This window comes from Rutilus rutilus (genome assembly GCF_951802725.1).
Source record: "Rutilus rutilus genome assembly, chromosome: 20".
In the NCBI taxonomy this organism is placed as follows: Eukaryota; Metazoa; Chordata; class Actinopteri; order Cypriniformes; family Leuciscidae; genus Rutilus; species Rutilus rutilus.
This window is the reverse complement of record NC_140225.1, coordinates 31,997,262-32,022,303: the sequence shown is the minus strand read 5'-3', so window position 1 is coordinate 32,022,303 and position 25,042 is coordinate 31,997,262. Positions and strand designations below refer to the sequence as shown.

Genomic DNA, 25,042 nt, shown 5'->3' with positions numbered 1-25,042 from the left:
CGATTTTTTCCCCACATGGGTAGTTTTTGTTAATGAGCGCTGTAGGCCAACATTTAGGGTTGTAACTTGAGAATGATGCCTAATTGGATGGAAAAAGGGATTGATCTTTTGAGGGTGTCAACTAATATCAGATTTTAAAATGGTTCAATTTCTGTATTTTAAGTTTAAAAAAGAAAAGCCATCTAATCCCACACAATGTCTCAAAATTCCTCAAATATTTTGCCAATACATACAGATGCTTTGGTAACACTTTAAAATAAGGGTATATTAATAATCATTTATTAATACCTGAATTAATACTTACTTTAACCTGAAATAATGATTAGTGAAGGCATGACTAATCAAGAACGAATAAAGAGCTAACCTTCCATGTGGTTTCATGCGTGAATAATGACAACCATAATGATAATTAATGCATTAATTAACATTTAGGGGGAACTTAACTGAACAGTCTCTTTAAGAATAAACAAGAAGTACTCTGACTTTGAATTAAAGGTGAATAATTTAATATTTTCATAATGTAAAATTTTGCCATCTGCGGTTTCATTATAACATATATTGGATGGCACATTAGTTCACCATTATTTACATGGATCCTTGTTATCAAATGTAGAAAATACTAAATACACTAATAACTCACCAATATTTTGATACTCTGATTTACAAGATTATTTCAAACTTCAAACTCGCCCTACTCTGGCTTATACCCAGCTATACAAAAGCTAATAATAAATCTAAAACCTACAAATAAAAATAAAAATGATTTGTTCCCAAAATAAATACCCAAACAGGAAACATATACACTACAGTTAGTGGAACATTTGCCAGGCACTTACAGTTCATTACTATCAAACAACATAAAGCCAAAGTCATAGTATCATTCTTGATTAGTTAATATGTTCATTAATCATTACTTCATGTTAAAGTATGTATTAATTCAAGTGTTAATACATGATTATTCATGTACCCTTATTATAAAGTGTTACAAATGTTTTTGTTCTGTGGTTTTCTTTATTTATAGTGAGTTTAATATTTTATTCAGTATAAGCATCTGCAGGCAAATGAAGATGCAATTATAACAAAAAATCTAATAAAAGCAAAAGGCTGTCATTTCCACTTATAACTTAATTACCAAACTTGCAGTCTTGCCAGGAGGCTTAGTGTCTGGTAATGGGTCCCATCTGGCCAAACACTCACTTTGCTTCTTAGAGCTGCATCACTTTTGAAAAAGGCATTTATCAGCAAAGCCCTGGACTCTTTGAGACTTTGAGGCTTGAGAATAGTATAAATATATCAGCAGAGATTGGACAGATCAGTGACGCACCAGTAGTGCAATTACGTCTGCATTTTCTTCAAGCTCCATCTCTCCTGAAAGCAGGCTCTTTCTCTTTCTTCGCACCCCTTTTTTGTATTGGATCTTTTGATGAAGATCTTCTGGCTCTAATGCATTTCCTTTGTGTGCAACAAAAGAATGTCGATCTTCTGTGGTTCAGTTGCCCTGGTTTAATTTACACTCTATAGTAACAGGTGTCTACCCTAATGTACAGCCGTCATTTGCATTTCTTTTTTTACCCAACTGGTCTATTATGTGCTGGCACGTACACAGGTTTGAATACTAAAAATCATGTTTATGAGGAATAAAAGTTTCTTCCATCTTTGGGATAAAAGAGTTCTCTGGACGTAGGATAGTTTCTATTCCTAACGACCAGCAGCTGTTGCACAAATCCCTGTTAATAATTTTTAAAGGGGTTTTCTTAGCTTAAGGGGTTTGTGCAACTGGGCCCAGAAGAACCAATACAACTGATACGATCTTCAACCAGATGGAACTGGATTAACTCTTTTGAATGTTACGATCCCCAATCTGACTTCTGATCATAATGCTGTCTGAATCATAATCATGCACTGTTCGTTTGTTGGCCAGAGGAGAACGGAGCGACTGAGCCTGGTTTTTGACGAGTTTATTTTTTCTCCATTCTGTCACCTGATGGAGTTTGGGTTCCTTGCCACTGTCGCCTCTGGCTTGCTTAGTCTGGGACACTTAATATTATTATCTAATATATATCTAATATAAGATCTGCCTGCATTGACACCATTGTATGAGAACTGAACTGAGCTGGACAATGACATCACAGTAGTCGCCCCCTCCCATAAGGCGTGTCCTCATGCCATAACTGAATATCCTGTGGAGGGAGGGAGGGAGGGAGGGAGGGAGGGAGGGAGGGAGGGGGCTTTGGAGGATGACGAGGGGTTGGGAAAGGGTTATACACAAGAGATGATGGCAGGAGAAACCAGAGAGCACCTGGTCAGACATTGCAACTAGCCCCGGCTCCAGGACGAGTATGGCTTTTAATAATTATAACTAAGGGTTTTCTTAGCTTAAGGGGTTTGTGCAACTGGGCCCAGAAGAACCAATACAACTGATGCGATCTTCAACCAGATGGAAGTGGATTAACTATTTTGAATGTTCCGATCCCAATCTGACTTCTGACCATAATGCTGTCTGAATCGTAATCATGCACTGTTCGTTTGTTGGCCAGAGGAGAACTGACCCCCCCGACTGAGCCTGGTTTCTGACAAGTTTTTTTTTCTCCATTCTGTCACCTGATGGAGTTTGGGTTCCTTGCTTTGGAGGATGACGAGGGGTTGGCAAAGGGTTATACACAGGAGATGACGGCAGGAGAAACCAGGGAGGAGAAGAAGGTGGGAGGAGCCAGTGTGGAGACTGGAGGATGATCCAAAGCCCAGCCAGGATAGAGGCCCATGGCGGAACTGATGGTGGGAGGAGACAGAGTGGAGTCAGACGTCCGAAGACCCGCAGTGGAGTCAGGATAGTTGGTGACCCAGGCGGAGCCAAGGAGCCATAGAGACAGGGCAACACTGATGGTCCTGAAGGCCGAGGCGGAGCCATAACAACGGAGGGTCCGAGGTGGAGGTGGGGTGCCACATGACTGAGGCGGAGCCGGTGTGACCGAGGACCAAGGTGAAGCCAGAAGGAAGGCGGAGCCCGATGAAGCCCAAGGGGTGGAGGGATGAAGTGCAGCTGAAGACCCGGAAGTCTGTGGGGCTGCAGAGCAATGACTGACCAAGGCGTAGCCGGAGGGTCAAGGGAGTCTGGTGGAGCTGAACATAAGAGTTGAATGGAACCAGTCCATTATATTACTTAAGCTTGTAGGGAGCAAATTTACCTCAGGGCCAGTGGCGGTCTTAACATAGAGGCATAGGTAGGCGGCTGCTTGGGGCCCCCTACCAGCGGTCGTAGTAGGGGGGCCCCCAACCAACCTCAAAAAAAGAACAGAAAAAAAGAAAAGAAAAAGCCCCTTATCATCATGAACGCTTCAAACGCATGGTAAATTTTTTTAATATTCTTAAGAAATACGTTGAAACGTTGAAGTAGTAGTTAAAATGTCCAGTTTATGGTTATCTGTCCCTACACATACACCCCCTACTTTCACAATGAAATGGACTAGTCCGTAATGGTGCGCGGCGCGAAAGATAAGCACGCAGTGACAGGAGGACTGGGAAGTACACAAACAGAGACGAAGCAAGATGAGTCTAAACGCGAAAATGAAACGAATTTACCCAAGCGGCTCAAATAAAAGAAAAAGCGAAAAGACGCTGATAAGTATTTGGCAACGCTGCCAAAGATTACAAACTTTTTTACGGCTATTGTTGGGGATACAGACAGGAACAACAGCGTCCAAAGCGTTGAACATGCCGCTACAGCAGCTAGCTGTGAAGTGGGGCTAGGTGGGGATAACGTTAACACGCTCACATGGATATAGGTGGATTTGCTTAGAGCCAAATGCAACATCACCTCTCCCCAGTTCGCCCCTCTTACCCCGTTTCACTCACTTACTATAAATACTGTTTTGGCGCTTGTAAATGTGATGTGACAGATCCCTAGCGGCACGTGAACCGATCATCTCTACTAGCTAATAGTAGGCTAAATAAACACGAATGAACAATGTTGAAAGATACTTAACGAAATGTATATTCCTCATACATAATATCGATCAATCAGTGTTTTTCAACCGCGGAAAGAGGTAAAACAGCTGGAGAACAATTGCCACACAACATTTACCTCAGGAAAGCCATTTAATGACCATAATATAGGCTATAGCATGTTTGTTGGCTAGAAAAAAAGAGCTATAGAGAGTATTTTGCTAAATATGTGTACTATATTACATATTTAGTATATACTACATTAAATAAAGTTGTTATTATAATAAAAATATATTATGTTTATAATTATTTTTAACCTTAAATAATACTACCAGCTGATAGGGCTCTCTGTATGTTTACAGCATTATGTGAGTTTTCTTTTTCTTCAGAAAAATAAACGCCTATCTTGTGTACCTAATATTTATCCAAATGAGTCAATATTGAATCAAATCACAAGAATTGAATTGAAATAGTGAAAACGTGAAATACAAAACTAAATCCGCCACTGCTCAGGGCTGAGGCATGGTTGGGGTCCAACTTCACACAGTCTAACTCCATCTGCTCTTACTCTTGCACCTGGTCAGACATTGCAACTAGCCCAGGCTCCAGGACGAGTATGGCTTCAGCTCTGGCTACGAAGTGACCTTCTCCATCCGCGGAAGGTCCTTGGTGGGTTTTGGCTCTGGTCTCCCAAATGAGGGATCAGTAGGACAGGAGTGGACTGGGAGGTCTATGACTGAATGACATTGTCTTTTACTTCTCCAACCGTGAAGGGTGAGCCATAGAGCGTAGTCGACTTACTGTGCCAGGACTCCAAAAGCTTACCTTGAGCATGCCATCGTTCCAGGACACCAGGTGGGCTGAATCATCCATTGAGCTCATAACAAGGGTCGGTTCTTCTGTAATAGCATGGTTCAATCAAACAAAGGGGAATATCAAATTCAAACAATATTTTAATAATAAACTAAAATACTCAGGAGATCATACAAATATACAGAAGAACAAAAAACCACACTAAGGTCAACTAAAGGTCAACTAAAGAAGACAGAAAATTAACACAGGAACGAAGAGCACAAAACTAAGCCAAAACAGACCATAACCATGACATCAATGTTTTTATTTTCAGACACCAGGTTTGCTTTGATTTTATATATATAATCTGCTACAAAATTAAAGTTGTTTTGAAATTTACATCTTGACATAAATGAATGTGAAATGCAAAGAGTGCTTTTGTTATATAATCGCACAGATTCAAAATTCCTAGACTTCTTGCGATAAGGGAAACCTAAAGTTGCTCTCAAAGTTATATCCAGTCAAAATACATACCTGTCTTCGATTTATTACAACCCAAATCTAATTGTGTTACTGTAGGTGAAACTTTTATGGCAATATGGTTTAAGATGTGCCATTTAAAATATTCTTAAGAAATGGTAATAAAAGATGGTAATAGGAAACACTCTATTTTTGTTTAATTTCTTTATGCAAAGAGACCCCATCCCGCTCCATATCACTAATTCACATCATCAAGCCTGCATCACTGGCAAGGACATTATGAGTTGCCCAAGGCTACAAAGTAAATAATTATTCATGGTTACAATTTTGATTGTAATGCATTACATGTTGTGGGATGGTTGCATTTCCTATTAAATGGGAAATAAGTGTGCGTAACCTAAGTAGGATCACACCATTTGAGTGAAGAGTTGTTGCACCAATAGGTGCTTTAATAAGGCCAATAGTTTGAACAGAAATTGTCTTTACTATGTACTTATGTTATAGTAATACTATTGTGCTATTCAGAGCTATTCTTAAAAACTCTTTTTTCCATCTTTGTAATATTGCCCGTCTACAATCTTCTCTCACTTTAGCTGATGCTGAAACCTTAATTCATGCATTAATCACATCACGCCTAGACTATTGCAATGCCTTATTTCTTGGTCTTCCCAAAAAACGTATTGCAAGATTACAGTACGTTCAAAACTCTGCAGCAAGAGTTCTCACCTCCACTAGGCGTTCTGCTCACATAACTCCTCTGCTTCATGACCTTCACCTGTGGCATCACGTATCCACTTTAAGGTATTGCTTCTAATGTTCAAAGCATTAAATAGTCTTGCTCCCCAATATCTGTCTGACCTACTATTCTGGGGATATCTAATTTGATTTTATCAATAAATTCCACTAGAAACAAACCTTGTTGTATTATTTTAATTTAATACTGTGAAGCTGCTTTGATACAATCTGTATTGTGAAAAGCGCTATACAAATATACTTGACTTGACTTGACTTGACTTGACCTACTCTACCCTTACCACCCTGCCCGGTCCCTTAGATCAGCAGAACTTGGTTTATTGTCCATCCCTCGTTTCCGGTTGTCTACTGTAGGTGGAAGGTCATTTAGTGTTAATGCTCCTCAATTGAGGAATTCGCTACCTCTTACACTACGTAATACCTCATCAGTGGCTTCTTTCAAGACCAAGTGAAAAACATATCTATATAACATGCATTTTGGATAATGTGACTATATGTATCCTATGTGACTGTATATGTATGTGTGGGTGTTTAAATGTATTGTAATGTACAATGTAAAGCGACGTTGAGCTATGGAAAGGCGCTATATAAATAAAACTTCTTCTTCTTATTATTATTCTTTAGGCCTTATTGAACCCTGATTATATCGTATTTGTATGCACAGGAGAAGTTCTCACAAAAATGTCTGCCTAATAGGAAACACGTGTGTCACGCACTCACCAGGCTCCTCTGTCTCACACATCCAACGTTCACTCTCTCCCGAATACTGATCACCTGAACCTGTCCCTCGTCAGCACACCAATCAGGACCTGTATAAAAGCACACACCTCACAGTCACTCTTTGTCTGGTCTCCAATATACCCTCTCTACTTACCTGTGAAGTTCCCTTGTGAAACAGCCATCTCCTTATTAATCTCCAGGGCTCTCTTTGTGATACTCCACTGATCTCCCGTAAGCTATTCCTCGGAAAATTATATTTACCTGTCTCCTCACCATACTCCGCAAAGAGGCGTGTGTTCTTTCCACTCTCCGACTGCTCGCCCAAGGAGAGACATCTGCATAAAACATACCCACAGCACAACCTTTCCTTTACAACCTTTTGTTACTCTCAGGAAACATATGACGCTCTCTCTCTGTGTATATGATGGAATATAATTAAGAGGAAATATTTATGTATAAAATTTGATGATATAGGCACCCAGATGTGATTTTTGCATACAGTACAGACCCTTTCCAAAAAATTAGAATATCATGGAAAAGTTTATTTATTTCCATAATTCCATTCAAAACGTTAAACTTCCATAGATTATAGATTCAGGGCCCACAACTTAAACGATTTCAAGTATTTAGTTGTTTATTTGTACATAATTTGGGCTTCCAGCTCATAAAACCCACAAAAACAGGATTTCAATTTTTTTTTAATATTACATGAAATCACACAGTAATTACATAGTGATACCATGGTCATTGAACCAGGTTTTGGTTCTTTTGGCAGTGTGGGCAGGTGCAAATCCTGCTGGAAAATGAAGGAAGCATGAAGTGCTCTGAAAATGTCCTGGTAGACGGCTGCGTTGACTCTGGATTTAATAAAGCACAGTGGACCAAAGTCCTCTTTTCTGATGAGGGCAAATTTTGCATCTGATTTGGAAACCAAGGTCCCAGAGTCTGGAGGAAGAATGGAGAGGCACACAATCCAAGATGCTTGAAGTCCAGTGTGAAGTTTCCACAGTCTGTGTTGGTCATCGGCTGGTGTTGGTCCACTGTGCTGTCCACTCAACGCAGCCGTCTACCAGGACATTTTCAGAGCACTTCATGCTTCCTTCAGCAGACAAGCTTTATGGAGATGCTGACTTCATTCTCCAGCAGGATTTGCACCTGCCCACACTGCCAAAAGAACCAAAACCTGGTTCAATGACCATGGTATCACTGTGTAATTACTGTGTGATTTCATGTAATATTCAAATTTTTTGAAATCCTGTTTTTGTGGGTTTTATGAGCTGGAAGCCCAAATTATGTACAAATAAACAACTAAATACTTGAAATCGTTTAAGTTGTGGGCCCTGAATCTATAATCTATGGAAGTTTAACGTTTTGAATGGAATAATGGAAATAAATAAACTTTTCCATGATATTCTATTTTTTTTTTTGGAAAGGGTCTGTATGTGTAGTTAGTTGTTCCTTCCTATTTTTTTTTCTAAATACATTTTTGTATGAAATGAAATAGTTTGTAGGCAGATTTTGCACACAAGTTTATGAACGAGACCCACTTTTTTGTGAGGTCAGAGTAATTTATTGCATAATTTTAAACATTGTACTTTAGAAAAATATTTAATTTGATTTAGCATTGACATTTTTAGTCTTTCATTGTCATTGAGAGTTTTACAATTTGAGGCAGCATGAGTAATTGAAGAAAGGTAATGCAACCAAGGTAGACTTGATGCAAATGAGAAGCAATGCACCAGCGGGAGGGCAGACAGTCAGTCTCTAGTTAAGCAGGAACACATAGTACCCAACAAACAGTAAGTGATTTGGGCAACCTCCGTCAATGCAATCACTGTCAGTGTAAATGTGAACCCCTGGTTAGGAAAACCGACATTGCGTGTCTTACGATTGTTACAGAGAGTGCGCATAATCACTTTGCAGAATCCAATGTGCAAATTTTGAATTAGCAGCTTGGATGCCTAATTATGTGTTATCAGTTTATGCTTTTTAATGCAACATTGCTGGAGTCCAAATCTCTATTTAATCTCATTTATAGTAAGTAGAAGCTGTAGTATCTCAATAAATGAGATGTAATACAGAGTTTAAAAATGCAACAGCAATAAATCTATCTTGATTCTTTAATGCTACCTCAGGTTGCCAGGGCAACAGGTTTGCAGAGAACAGGAAAGTAGGAAGAGTGCTAGCAAATCCCATTTTTATTTATGTTTTCCCATGGAATTCAGTGAAATACAAGCTCTGTTCTGTGCTATACAACAATGTATTTATATCCCAATGTCTACAAAATGATTATAATCGGTTTTCACTCATAAAATTCGCTTGAAATAAATGAGACCATTGACAAAGCATAGAGTTATAAAATAAATTTGCCATAGCTCCGATAATTTGGTTTGGAAAGAATTGAGGAGACATATTTGAATTCATACTGAGATATCTGACATCTGATTTCAGAGCTTGGTATTTTGCAAATCTGAGCACATTTTAAGGCATTGTTGAGCTCTCATTTAAAACTTTAGAGCAGACACATGTCAGATTACTGTTACTTCTATAGTAGGATTAGACGCCATTTGCTATCTATTTAATATCACCGCTGTCTAGCAGACAGTTTTGATATTAAAAAGTTCACTTCAGTCATTTCCTACTGAATATGGTTTCTTACAGAACTTTGCATTTACTTTTACTCTATATTTTATTTCTCTCACCTTTTGTCTTAGTTGCTTTCTCTGGCCTGGGCTTTACCTCATTTTACTTGGCGGGCAAGTTGCAGTGCTTCACAGATGCTGGACGCGGGCGCAGCTGGCGTCTCTGTGCCATGGTCCTGCCCCTCTACAGTGCCATGATGATCGCGCTGTCCCGCACCTGCGATTACAAGCATCACTGGCAAGGTCAGAGGTTTGCAGCAGTGTCCTACAAAAGCACACAACTGCTTAATACATGCGTGTGAGCATCTACATTTACACTACAGAAATGGTTTGTTTAGCAGCACAGTGACTTAGACCATTAATTTAAAAACATAATTAGATCATATAGATTACTGAAATATGTCACTACATAAATGTACTTTTAAAACATTGTTTCTCAAGTGTAATAACACATGTAATCTTGGTAACACTATTTCAATTGTCCACTTTAGATATTCTACTAAGTAACGTTGCAACTAACTCTTATTAGAGTATGAGCTTGTCTGCTTAATATCTGCTAACACTTTATTTTGATGCTCCTCAACAGACATTCTACTATAAGTAACTTTGAAACATGTCATCTTATTCTACAAACCCAAACCCTAACACCCATTAATCTAACAGTCTACTAATACTCTGAGACTTAGTTATATAATATGTATTCAATATAAAGTGTAACCAAAATGTTTATTCTGTCTAGCATTTATGACATTATTGACATCTTTACACGATCTACCATTTAAATAGTTATTTCATTAAGCATGATAATTAAAAATATATATCAAGCTAATGAACTTTTATACAGATTGAACTGTCTTCAATACTTGTAGAACATAACACTGAGTATGCATGGTTTGTTGGAGTTACTTCTTCTTCGAGATAGAGATAGATAAAGCTTCAGCAATTGTTTGCAAGCTTTGACATCATCTTTACAGCTCACTGGCCTGCTTCTAGATGTTTTACCCATACAGTTATTAATCATGTCTGTGTATCATCCAGAATCACACTGGCGCATAGCTATACTGTCACCATCAATAACAGCCTCAGACAGGATGTGAAGCCACATGATGTATCCAATGAATAGTCTGAATCACCAAAGAAAGCATGACATAATATGATGGAAAGGGATGTATAACCGATGAAGAGGAAAAGAACACAACATGGCCCATTGGTTTTCAGAATTCCTGAAACAGCAGGCATGAGCACCAAAACGATCTGACAAGACAAGAGCAAACACACCACATTTAAAGGCAGTACTGACGAGCTTCAGGTGTGCTGTGCTGATTAGCTCATCAGCTGAGAAGCTTTGCCCAGCAACGCAGAAAACACAACAGGAAAAGCAAGATGAACACCTGTGAACTGTGACAGTACCCCTCCCACTAAGAACGCCTCCTGGAAAAAGATATCATGCGTTGTGGTCGTGTCTAGGCGCAGATCCACCATCTGATCTGGATACGGCCTGGATCTAGTTGATTATAGTAAACCTCGGAATAAGCAGAAAGACTAACATTAGCGTAGATGCCATTCTTCTTATGATGTAACGAGTACATCGGGTGTTACATGGTTTATCATTTACACTAGATAGTGTTACATTAAGCACCAACACTTCAAAAGAATTATATTTGAAACTACACTCACCTAAAGGATTATTAGGAACACCTGTTCAATTTCTCATTAATGCAATTATCTAATCAACCAATCACATGGCAGTTGCTTCAATGCATTTAGGGGTGTGGTCCTGGTCAAGACAATCTCCTGAACTCCAAACTGAATGTCAGAATGGGAAAGAAAGGTGATTTAAGCAATTTTGAGCGTGGCATGGTTGTTGGTGCCAGACGGGCCGGTCTGAGTATTTCACAATCTGCTCAGTTACTGGGATTTTCACGCACAACCATTTCTAGGGTTTACAAAGAATGGTGTGAAAAGGGAAAAACATCCAGTATGCGACAGTCCTGTGGGCGAAAATGCCTTGTTGATGCTAGAGGTCAGAGGAGAATGGGCCGACTGATTCAAGCTGATAGAAGAGCAACTTTGACTGAAATAACCACTCGTTACAACCGAGGTATGCAGCAAAGCATTTGTGAAGCCACAACACGCACAACCTTGAGGCGGATGGGCTACAACAGCAGAAGACCCCACCGGGTACCACTCATCTCCACTACAAATAGGAAAAAGAGGCTACAATTTGCACGAGCTCACCAAAATTGGACAGTTGAAGACTGGAAAAATGTTGCCTGGTCTGATGAGTCTCGATTTCTGTTGAGACATTCAGATGGTAGAGTCAGAATTTGGCGTAAACAGAATGAGAACATGGATCCATCATGCCTTGTTACCACTGTGCAGGCTGGTGGTGGTGGTGTAATGGTGTGGGGGATGTTTTCTTGGCACACTTTAGGCCCCTTAGTGCCAATTGGGCATCGTTTAAATGCCACGGCCTACCTGAGCATTGTTTCTGACCATGTCCATCCCTTTATGACCACCATGTACCCATCCTCTGATGGCTACTTCCAGCAGGATAATGCACCATGTCACAAAGCTTGAATCATTTCAAATTGGTTTCTTGAACATGACAATGAGTTCACTGTACTAAAATGGCCCCCACAGTCACCAGATCTCAACCCAATAGAGCATCTTTGGGATGTGGTGGAACGGGAGCTTCGTGCCCTGGATGTGCATCCCACAAATCTCCATCAACTGCAAGATGCTATCCTATCAATATGGGCCAACATTTCTAAAGAATGCTTTCAGCACCTTGTTGAATCAATGCCACATAGAATTAAAGCAGTTCTGAAGGCGAAAGGGGGTCAAACACAGTATTAGTATGGTGTTCCTAATAATCCTTTAGGTGAGTGTAGACTTCTCAGTAATTCTGAAGATATTACTATAGATTACAGCAACACCTCCCCCTTTTCCTTTCAGACGTGGCTCGTTTTTATAACAGTAATCTTGGGGGTGGACTCATTTAAAGTAATGTAATCGTCTGGTTTTAGCCAGGTTTCTGTCAAACACAGCACATCTAGATTATCTGTAATCATATCATTAACAATAAGTGCTTTTGAAGTAAGGGATTGAATATTCAGCAACCCGAGCTTTATCATTTGGTCATCTGTATTATATCTATTTTTTATTTGTTGAACATCGATTACATTTTTACCCTTAAATGGGTTTGGGAGTTTTTTTGTATTTCCTAATTCGGGGAACAGACACAGTCTCTATATGATGATATCTAGGTGAAAGAGTCTCTGTGATGTGATGGAATGTGTGTGATGGGATTTATCTGACCTCAGTGACGTGAGACAGCTGGCAGACGGTCGGTTTAGTCAGTCTGTCTGCTTCCTGACCTGAGCCCCAGATTGTCATGTTTGAGCTCTAAGACTATGTGCCATATTACTAGAGAGAAGAGCAGCACCATCCCAGGAGGGATGAATACCATCTCTTTTCAACAGGTCAGGTCTGCCCCAAAAACGTTTCCAATTGTCTATGAACCCTATATTCTTTTGCGGACATCACTTAGACAGCCAGCCATTGAGTGAGGACAGTCTACTAAGTATCTCATCACTCCGGCGAACACACCTGTTATCATGTTTCTTGTCATGTAATGTGATACCTTTGCCACTAATGTGATAATGTCATGTGCTTCTTTTGCTCTATGTGTCTTTTTCTCATTGGTTAATTGTTTAATTGCTTGCAGGTGTATAATGTTAGTCATTAGTCTTTGTGTATATAAAGCCCTCATGTTCCCATTGTCTCTTGTAAAGCTTTGTTTTTGTGTTACCGCTGTTGGTGAGTTTATCTCCTGTTCATGCTCAAGTCAAGTCTTTGTTTATTTTGTGTTTGTTCACGTTTTGTTTAAATAAACTGCACATGACCTTAGAAGACTTAAAATACATGCACATATTATAAGGAGTAATTTTACAATACATTCTCAGGACTTTTTGTCACCTTTAGAGCTCCACAGCATTCCACCCATTCACTTTTATTGTGAACAATAACTCTTTTTGTGCTCCACAGAAGAATAGAAGTCATTTTCATTTCTGGATGAACTATTCATGTAATGTATTCATGTGTGGCATTTTGAAAAGTTACTACAGCAAGAATAAAAAAAGTGAAATCCTTGAAAGGAATGACAGCAGAAAGGACCGTTTTCTTGGATATATGCAGCTAGCCCTGTTAATTATCTCCAGAAAAGTGTGTATGTCCTAGATTTTATGTTGCTAAACTCTAAATATGCATATTAACACAACATATATATTTATTTTGGTAACACTGTATAATAACTTTCATTGATAAATCATTAACAAACATCATATAATGCTTAACAGATCATTAGTTAGTAATTATATTTACACATAGAAATATGAGATAATGTGCTTCTTAATGTTAACGTATGAACTTATTAAATGTTACATAATGATTAACAGATCATGATTTAATGTAAATAAAATGGTGACAAATCTCATTAAACTTCGATTCATTTATTACCTAATGCACTTTTGTACCTAATTGACACATTTTGCGAATTTTTTTTTTTGAATTGGTCATTTTGAGCACTTCACACACTATTCATGTTAACATATTATTCAATAACTCATAACCACAGTCTGTAAAAGTCATACATTTGGTGTTCATTTTTTGTGGTGTGTATTTTATTTATTTTTTTATGAATCATTTATTCATTATTTGTTCATGTTTTTGTAGTACACAATCTAAAGTTGAAACTATTCATTATTTGTAGATTGTAGCGTGTTTATAATCATTTAGTACATATTAAGACACTTTTTCCAAGTCGTCTCAATGGCAAAAAGTGTCCTTAAAAAAGTAACAAAACCTGGAAATAACCTGAATTCACGCTATTTACACATCTTTACAAGTCATTTACAACCCCAAAATCCAGAAAAGTTGGGATGCATTAAAATCAAGAATCTGTGATTTCTTAATTCTCTTTAAACTTTATTTAACTGACAAAAGTGCAAAGAAAGATTTTCAAAGTTTTCATTGACCAACTTAAGTGTATTTGGTAAATATAAACAAATTGTGGATGCAACACAAGTTTTTCAAGAGGAATTTTTGCCCAATCCGGCCTTATACAAGACAGCTGCTCAACAGTCCCGTGATCATCATTGTTTGATTCTCCTTTTCATTATGGGCCATACATTTTCAATAAGAGACATCCATCAATCACATCCCTTCTACAGTGTAGAGTGTCTAGAAACCACTCTGTTGTAGCTGAATGAGGTTTATTGGTTAAATGTACAGACTTTCACAAAAGTAATTGAAATCGCTCAACACAACAAATATTTCAAGTGGTTTCCCAAAATTCAACTGAAAATGCAGCTTTTAATGACTCGATGCAGTCTCAAAATTATTCAATATTCAATAAAAATAGAATTTCTCACAACAGCACAAATCTGCGAAACAGGTGTTGTCTCAAGCACACCTGATTCAACTAATGAACATGAAATACCTGAACTGGCTAGGTTTGTTGAGTGTCACGTTTGACTGCATGTTAGAAATAAGAATGGTCCCAAAAGTTAAGAGAAGATATCATCGCCCTTCACAAACAAGGAACAGGATACAAAAAGATAGCGAAGGCACAAAATGTTCCTAGAGACACTGTTGGAAGCATAGTTTGCAGGTTCAAAGTTAAAGGAACAGTGGTTACACTACCTGGATGGGGCAGAAAAAGGAAGCTATCAACGGCTGCAACCAGATTTCTGAGAAGGCAGGTTCAGAAAAACCCTTGAGTGACTGCAAAAGACCTACAGCAAGACTTGGTGGCAATAGGCACTGAGGTTTCAGCTTGCACAGTAAGGCACGTACTAAACGCATACCAGAACATGTAGCCTACACCACTACTAACCCAAAAGCACAAGAAAAGTGCTCAAAATCCTATAAATAAGCCACAGAAGTTTTAAGATTCTGTTCTGTGGAGCGATGAAACAAAACTGGAACTTTTTGGCCCTATGGCTCAGCGGTATGTCTGGAGGAAGAACAATTAAGCTTATGCTGAAATGAACATTCTGCCTACAGTTCAGCATGGTGTGGCTCGGTGATGCTCTGCGGCTGCTTTGCATCCTCTGGCACTGGAAACCGGCAGCGTGTGAAAGGAAAGATGGATTCGTTGAAGTATCAGGAAATCCTAGGAGAAAACATCATGCCGTCAGTGAAGAATCTGAAGCTTGGGTGTCATTGGACCTTCCAACAGGACAATGATCCCAAGCATACCTCAAATTCCACCAAGGCTTGGTCTCAGAAGAAGTCCTGGAAGATTCTAAATCTCTGATGGGATTTGAAGAAGGCGGTAAATCCAAGAACATCACTGAACTGGAGGCCATTGCTCATGAGGAACGGGCTAATATTCCTTCCTGCCAGAAGCTGGTGTCTGGTTGTTCATATCTTTTTCAGCAGGTCATAACAGCAAAAGGGTGTTCTACTAAGTACTAAAGATGCTTGCCAAGAAGGGGTTGAATAATTTTGACACTGCAGAAGTCATTAAAAGTTGCATTTTCAGTTGAATTTGGGGAAACCACTTAAAACATTTTTTGTGTTGAGCTATTCCAATAATTAATGAGCCATTTTCTTTTGTATGATTTGTTCATTGCAAACAGCTGAAAGACTAAATTTGCCAATAAACCCGATTTGCATTTGGGGTTGAATAATTTGGATTGAAACTGTAAATAATGGTTAAAGAGAATTAACAAATCACAGAGTCTTGATTTTATTACATTTTGCAAAAATACTTGTTACAAGAAAATACTTGTTTGTTTTGATAGATTATGTAATATAAACAGTTTGAACCATGTTCCCTTATAGTAATCATATTGAACCCTTTTACACTGTTAACCCCTTAACCAACCCTTAAACCTACCCATACTGCCAAACCTGTCCTACCTTACCCGTATCACACGTCAATAGCAGCAAGAGTGTTTTGTAATAGAATATGAACACATGAAGTACATAACAATTTTACGCAAGCATATATACTGTAGTTAAAGACACCAAATATAAAGTAAGACCAGTCAATCTTATATTGTTCAATTTTCTGTTGAACATCCAGATAACTCATTGCTACCAAACACCTTTTTGCATTTGTACTTTTGTAAATCTAAAAAAAATGCATTAGGTATTATATGAACTGAAGTTTAATGACATTTGTAAGCATTTTAATTTACATTAAACAATGATCTGTTAATCAATCAACGTGTAATGTTTAATAAATTCATTAGTAAGTAAACATTAAAAAGCATATTTCTAGTTATGTGAATATATATTAACTAATGTTCTGTTAAGCATTGTATCATGTTTATTAAGGATTTATTAATGAAAGTTATTATAAAGTGTTACCTTTATTTTATTTATTTATTTATTTATTTGGTAACACTTTACTTGAAGGGGTTTGCATAAGACTGACATGACACCTTCAGAATCATGACATGACATTTCATGAATATGAAGGAGGTTTTATGCATGTTTATGACAAGTGTCATTCGCTCAATTATGACATTTTTTATGCAAATATGACATTGTTTGAGATGTCTTTGTCATGACAACTTGACATAAACCAATACATCATAACCTGTCATAAATGTGTCATAAACATGACATAGCAGATTAATTATCAAACTTAAGAAACTACTTAGCTTTATGGGTTAACATTACATTAAACTGTCATGTGGTTGGTTTTGACATTGGCTGTCATGAGGCCATTATAACTGTGTCATGAATATATTTGGACCACTTTGTTTTTGTTTTTTCAGTATTCCAGTATTAGTTATAAAATAATTTGACAGTATTAACACTTAATGACATTTTAATGACAAATTAAATTAGTACCACTGGAAAAAAAAGTGGTCAGAAATATAATGTAATGTTAACCCATAAAGCTAAGTAGTTTCTTAAGTTTGATGATTAATCTGCTAAGTCATGTTTATGACATATTTATGACAGGTTATGTTGTCTTGGTAATGTCAAGTTGTCATGACAAAGACACTGACAGGTTATGATGTATTGGTTTATGTCAAGTTGTCATAACAAAGACATCTCAAACAATGTCATCTTTGCATTAAAAATGACATAATTGAGCGAATGACACTTAATGACAATTGTCATTAACCTGCATAAAACCTCCTTCATACTCATGACATGTGTCATGTCATGATTATGAAGGTGTCATGTCAGTCTTATGCTCACCACTTCAAGTAAAGTGTTACCATTTATTTATATGTATTTCCTCGTCACCTCATATAGACTCCTCATATCAGTCAAACAACTGCTAGCGGATACTTATTAGTGTGACTATATGGACCTATCCCCTAGAGCCTGCTGGGTAGTAGAACAGAACTAATCTGAACAATAGTGGCATGGACCATTAAACTTGATGGGTCCAATCTGGTCCAAGTAAATACAAGCTGTGGACTCATAAAAGCTTGCCCTCATAGTGATTTAAAGGGTTAGTTCACTTCAGAATGAAAATTCTGTCCTCAGTTTGTTTCACACCTGTATGAGTTTCTTCATCCTGCTGAACACAAAGGAAGATATTTTGAAAAATGTCGATAACCAGACAGTTGATGGACCCAATTTATTTTGATAGTAGGACAAAAAATACTATGGAAGTCAATGGGGTCCATCAACTGTTTGGTTACCGACCAACTGTTCAGCAGAAGAAAGAAACTCATACAGGTGTGAAACAAATTGAGGGCGAGTAAATGAGGATAGAGTGAACTAATCCTTTAATGAGTGTGGCAATTGTTCAGTCCATCCTCAAAATGATGTTTCAGTCATTTGATTTGATTTTAGACTGAATTAAATAGCTGTGTGGTGTGTATATACGCAGGTTATACAGCTGTGTGTCAGTGCGCACTGCAGATCTTTTTAATGGCGGTGCTTAACGGCTTCCTCTCAGGGTGGCATTAAATGGCAGAAACCATTTAGTGAATTGTGTTTGCTACAGAATCCTAGGTCAGTAGCAAGACATTCTTTTAAAATGTTGTAAAATCGTATAAAATACAATCTATCGTCTTTTTGTTTTTGTTTGTAATTATTCATGGGAATGACAATAAAATAATTAAAACATACATGTTAAAGACAGGCAAGACAGTTAGAAAGCTAGCTGTAAGGATGGATGAGATTTATTGTGACTGTGTCTTACTTTGTGAACCTTGAATTGTCCCTCACAGATGCATTTGTTGGGGGAGTGATCGGCCTCTTCTTTGCCTACATCTGTTATCGGCAGCACTACCCACCCTTCCTCCACACAGACTGCCACCTGCCATACGCTAGTCTGGCTGTAGCGACCGCCCACAACATGCCAACCTCCCAGGATCAACCTCTGCCCACTGATAATGCCACCAGCCTGCCTCTGGAGGGCATGACCGAGGGACCAGTATGACTAATAGAGACCCACCGAGGCTCACAGTCCTCTGACCCCCTACCACACCGACGTGGTATGAACCACACTTGACTGACACTTGCACATTCCAATGAATTGGACCATTCCATTTCATGTAGTTTCTTTTCTACTTCTTCTTTTTCTTCTTCTCCTTCTTCTTCCTCCTCCAATCATTAAGCAGAGTTACAGCTGCTGCTCACAGATCCGTTACACTTTATTTGATCACTGACTATAAGCATTGGCAAGTTGGAACCTGGCGCAAGAATCTCTCTCTAACAAAAAAGTACCATGGCACGTAATAAAGAGTACCATGATTGATAAAAACGGTAATCATTCAGTGCCATTAAACAGTATGCTGAGGTATCTCTTGTATAACCATCTGAGACTTTTTGTAAGGGCTGCCTATGATCCAAATAGCAAATTGGTTCTCTGAGAGATTCTTATTCTAAAAGGTTTCATTCATAAATCTCTAACCTCGTTCTAACCAGTTCATTATTTGCACTGGTTTCCTTCATATTGTTTTGTGTTTATTCAGTAGCAGGTGTGCATGCATGTTAGCGGCTCGTGTAAAACTGTGCCATGTTCTGTAGCTTTGCCATGTACCGTGTGCCAGGCACAGAGGAATTAGATGCAAGAACAGATTATTTTTTTGACAGTACTATGATCAAACCATAGGTTTTGGTCGCTGAATGTTTTAGAAGTTCAAAGTAAATATCATGGTGTAAGAATTTGGTAATAATTCAATGCCCAGCTGTCAGATTGCCATCTTACTCCCATTTAATATCATCATTGTACCTAACCCAAGCTAACCCTAACCCTATAAAAAAAAATCCAATTTTTGATTGAATGAGTCCCATTGCAATTATTAAAATGTTAAATTATTATTTAGAAAAAGGATAGTTCTGATTCCAACCTCTGATTGAAAGAGCCAGGTTTGAAGCCCTTGCAACAAGCAAATAAAAGTTAATCTGTGACCACACATGCTATGTGAGGTTCTGAATCCTGTTCCCCCACCAAAACAAACCACTGCCCTATATAGCATATGTCTGATGTACTGGTCAGGAGTCTAAATATATAACAAATAATTAATTTGTTATAAAAGTTTCTAACCATTTGTATATGCAGCTGCAACATTATTACTATAATTCCAGTGTAGACAGACTCAAATTGCTGTTGCAAATCAAGCCGTGACGCATCAACATAGTTATAAAAGTGTAGATATAACATACCCAATAATGCGTCTCTACTGACTTCACAAACTGCGTCTCTGCTACTCTGTTGTATTTTTATTCGCATTATGTTGCCGATAAATATCGACCTGCTACACTTGAGCTTCCAGAGATCATCGGCCCGTGACATCGACAGTCTCCGCCACTCTCTCTCGCTGCATTTCTTCTTTTACTCACTTTATTTTTCCTCTTCTGTAGCTTAAAGGTTCTTCATTTTGTGTCCTTCAACCTACGCTGTTTCAAAATGCTTCCTTTTTATCTTTAAAACCACATACACTTGCGACTGGCATACAACTAATACAGGTTTTGAACACATTGCCATGTTAATACCAAGGTTATTTAAGTACTATGGTATATGAATATTGGGTTACACTTTATTTTCTCATTGTTACAGTGTAATTATACATTTAAGTACTGGGTAATAATAATGACCTACATGCACTTACTATAGCGTTAGGGTAGGATTAGGATTTGTTTGAGGGTTAGTTGCATGTAATTATGCATCATTTACTGTTAATACTATGGTAAGTACATGTAACATACCCAACAAGGACACTGTAAAGGACACCGGATATTGTAATCATAAAATACCATGGTATTAGCGCCTGACCACTGTACCACGGTTTTGCCACTGTGCATATTAGCAAAGTACTTTTTCAGCTTTTGTCTTATTTTCTCCTTGTATTGTTTTCTCAATCCAATCAAACTATTCCACTGTTTGATCTTTACCTGTTCCATTATCGGTTCCTTTTTTGTTTGTTTGTTTTATTATCTTTATCCATCCATTCTCCAAACTGCTCATCCTCTGTAGGGATGCTGGAGTCTATCCCAGCGCCACAGGCAGGGAAACACCATGGACAGATGGCCAGTCCATCACAGGACACACACACACACACACACACACACACACACACACACACACACACACTTGCACTCACAATCACACATAAAGACATTTTAACATCCCCAATTCGTGTCTTTGGATTGTGGGGGAAACCGGAGCACCCGTAGGAAACCCACACAGACCCAGGTAGAACATTATCTCCCTTTTTATATTTTCTCTCACTCATCCCTCATTCAGATTTTCATGAACTGACATTTAATATCCTTGGGATGATTAGAAACTTGATTTCAAGGAGGTAATGTGAGAACATGGTGAGAAAATTAAGCACTTCTGTAATCATCACAGCAATCTAGCAAAATATCCAGTAGCTCACAGTAATTGTTCCCATAGTTCATTAATTCATCATCACCACCAGTATTATTGGATTATAAATTTGATTTATGGTCCATTATATGGAATAGTTCACCCAAAAATTTAAATTCATCTCATCCTAAGCCACGAATAAAAGGACAAAAGCCCATACACGAAATGATTATTTTGAAGAGTATATGTTCCTTTCCATTCATCAGCACTTCATAGTGAATACATCATCCTTTTGCCAAAAGGGTAATAAGCACCATAAAAGTACATTTTGGTCTTTTGCTTGAATGAATCTTGAGGTCCACGAAAACAAGTTTTAAACAACAGACATAAGGATGAGTAAAAATTCCTTTTATATTCTCTATTCCTTAAATAATGAACAAAGGTCAATAAAAAAAAAAAATAATGAAAATTTAAAGGGTACTTCACTGCTGGAAAAATGGGCTTTTTGTCTGCCTATGAAGTAGAAAGGCTTAAACATTTTTTTTATTTAATTTTTTTTATTGGTGCTACCTGATTAGAGAAAACAAAGAAAAAAGGCTATTGTCTTCCCATTTGCCAAATAGGTAGGAAAACTTCAGCACCCATAATGCACCTGGGCATGTTGCGTCCAAGGCCAATCCCACCAGTCTGCTATGGAAACGCTTAACCAGAGTCTAAACCTAACCTTATCCCCACCTTGCTTTAGTAGGAAATACTTCTTAGCAAACTTTTAGTCATAACGGTGTCGACTTGTTTTGTTCCTGGTTGCAAGAGTAAACGTTTAGTGGGAGTGCATACAGGTCAGAAAGCTGTTGCCATAGTGTTCCATTTTTACCATAATGTTGTTTAAAGACTACATAGTACGATACAATTTCCAGTGATAAACCTACTCTTATAATAACTGTTTTGTTAATAACCCTCTGTTGATCCGACTGTCCGCAGGTGGGGATACGAACATTATAGGAAGTATAATCTGTAGTTTTCACGAAAGCCCAGGAGCTGTCAAAAATACACAGAGTGATGCGTTTTGCTGACAAATAAACATGAATTTATCGGTCCGGTAACACAGAGAACTACACATTGCTCATTTACATATACTACAGACATTGTAACAAATACAAGCTGTTTGAAAATCATTGAAGTTACACATTAAATTAGACTTATTGCGATTGTCTTAAAGGGATGGTTCAGAGTAAAATCAACCTAGGGTCCTTTGCACCATGACCTCGAGCCAGACACCCCCCCCCCAGAAGCCTTTTTTCCCCTGGTTGAACATTATTAAAGTTAGAGCTTATTTAGAGATATCAGCCGGATGGCTTAGTGCAGGCGCTAACGGATCCAGGGATGTATCTGGTAAATTACCGCACTAATAATGCCCGGAATGATACCAAACTTCTACAGTAGTACAAATAGGTTCTGTACTCATAAAATGAGGCATTGGAAAGCTTGTAAGTACATCAGGAGATTATTTAAATAACACTAGCCTGACGGCTAATGCTACCGCTAACCCGGACGTCGACGTCACTTCAGTGATTTGGGAAAAGCACGTAAAAGTCCTGGCAGAAAGCGATGCATAAGGATGTAGTGTAACAACGAATTATTATTTTTTTCGAAGTGTTGACAACTTAGTGTTAACTAATAATTGTTATAAAATATTAGTGCATTCCTGGAACTGGGCGTCGTTACACTACATCCTTATGCATCGCTTTCTGCCAGGACTTTTACGTGCTTTTCTGAACTCAGTGAAGTGACGTCGACGTCCGGGTTAGCAGTAGCATTAGCCGTCAGGCAAGTGTTATTTAAATAAACTCCTGATGTACTTACAAACTTTCCAATGCCTCGTTTTATGAGTACAGAACCTATTTGTACGACTGTAGAAGTTTGGTACCATTCTGGGCATTATTAGTGGGGTAATTTACGAGATACATCATAGGATCCATTAGCGCCTGCACTAAGCCATCCGGCTGATATCTCTAAATAAGCTCTAACTTTAATAATGTTCAACCAAGGGAAAAAAGGCTTCTGGAGGGGGGGTGTCTGGCTCGAGGTCATGGTGCAAAGGACCCTAGGTTGATTTTACTCCGACCCATCCCTTTAACAAAGTGTTATTAAAATGTGTTACACTCATTTAGAACAGCATATTTTTCAACTTAGATTGCTTTAAAAGATCATGCATCTAGCATTGTTTTGTTTAATGACTGGAGTTAGGATTAGTCAGAGTTAGGTAAAACTGGAGTGTTCACTGCATTATAAACTGATACCAAGGTCTTCAGCCCTGGACAGGTACAGCACTCTGTCCCATCTGCCATGCCCTGATATCACTGGTTGTTTGTGCTGTATGTACAGTCTGCTGTACACATTTCTGTATGTATTATATCTGGAGGACCTACCATGTTTGCCAAAATATGCAGTATCCATTCAGAGCACACTGTGTGGGATACATTATCCCATAATGCAATGCAATCGACTTGAACTTCTGTTTCCCTAGTGAACAATGTAATGTGAATGTTTGTGAATGAAATCTCATTCTTGACTCATAATTAGATGACTGGATGACTCGTACTGAATTAAACATACAATAGTGAGGTCATGTCACAACAATACAGAATATTCCAGTTTGAAGTGTTTAATTTGGTATACTATGAACTATTTCACAATAACATAGTAGGCGATATGTATTATATTCTGTGTGCAGAATGCAGAATGGAGAACACTTTTGTTTCTTGTGTGTAACTGCTGAGTCAAGGATCCCTCGGTAGGGTCAACATCACACAGCTGTTCAATCCAACACACAAAATGAATCTATATATGAAGCAGATTCTGCCCATGCATATCAATTCCCTTAACATCTGCTGCAGAAATTATTCTCAGCGTATGTCAAAAGTGTTTCATTAATTTTAATGAAACACTTTTGAACACCTTTTCAATAGCTTTGATGAAGATGGAAGATGGATCTCTTTAATAGCTGTCCTCATATTGTCTAAGTAGTTGTGTAATAGTAGCAGAGGACAAAATAAGGCTAAGCTTGTGCAAAATGATCTATTTTGTGTTTCAGTAGCAAGGTCAGCATGTTTAATATCTTTTGTGAGTGTTATTCCCCTGGAAAAGATGACGATTGATTAGTTTAAGTTTGTTTCAAACATCTTCTTGCTGGATTTATTTTTGGAAGCAAAGAACATAAGCATCATCCAAAGGACGTTTCCCTGAGGGGTTTGGCAACACAAATAGTAATGCAAAAATTTTTTTTCCCCTGGTTGGCATACCTGATTTTCATATTTTAGAGAACAATTGTTGTATTTATATGTTCCAGTTCTGAATGTATTGAAAAAATAGCATTGAAAAACAACAGTGGTCTAGAGTGATGAATATATTTTGGTGCTAAATGCAAATGAAGTTACATATTATATATAAAAAAGGTTTTAAATAGTTGTATTTAGCATTGATACATCATGTGTTTGCTGCTCTGCCATCACACAGAAATTATAATTTGTGTTTTAAAGGAATGTCAAATTACAAATCACCATCTGTATTTTATTAAGACTGTACACAATCTTTGTTTTTTAGTTTTTTTGCGGCAAAATGTTTGTGTGAGATACACACGGAAACGGAAAGCCCAAAACAAATCGAAAAATGGCCATGATTAAATAAGTATTATTAAAAGCTTTCTAAGTACAACGCTGAGTTAATTATCTTACAATTTGAACTTCGAAATTGATTGTTTTAGATCAGTGTTACTTATTATTCTCCAAGGATGTACATCCACAAATTTACAATTGGTATATTAGAAAATATAAGTACAAATTAAAACATGCACAGTGTTACAGTACAACAACAAAATCCTACTGATTTAATATCTAAATGGGAGATTCTT

At 37.9% G+C, this 25,042-nt stretch overlaps 1 protein-coding gene across 1 annotated transcript in view; it reads left to right on the top strand.

The window, feature by feature from the left end:
* plpp4 (phospholipid phosphatase 4) overlaps positions 1-19,601 on the top strand; it is a 109,725-nt gene extending 90,124 nt beyond the window's left edge. The window contains exons 6-7 of the mRNA XM_084390761.1: positions 9,402-9,572; positions 18,545-19,601. Of these exons, the coding sequence (XP_084246887.1) occupies positions 9,402-9,572; positions 18,545-18,756 (383 nt within the window). The 3' untranslated portion in view covers positions 18,757-19,601. The remainder of the gene's footprint in view (positions 1-9,401; positions 9,573-18,544) is intronic.
* Positions 19,602-25,042: the final 5,441 nt, after the last annotated feature.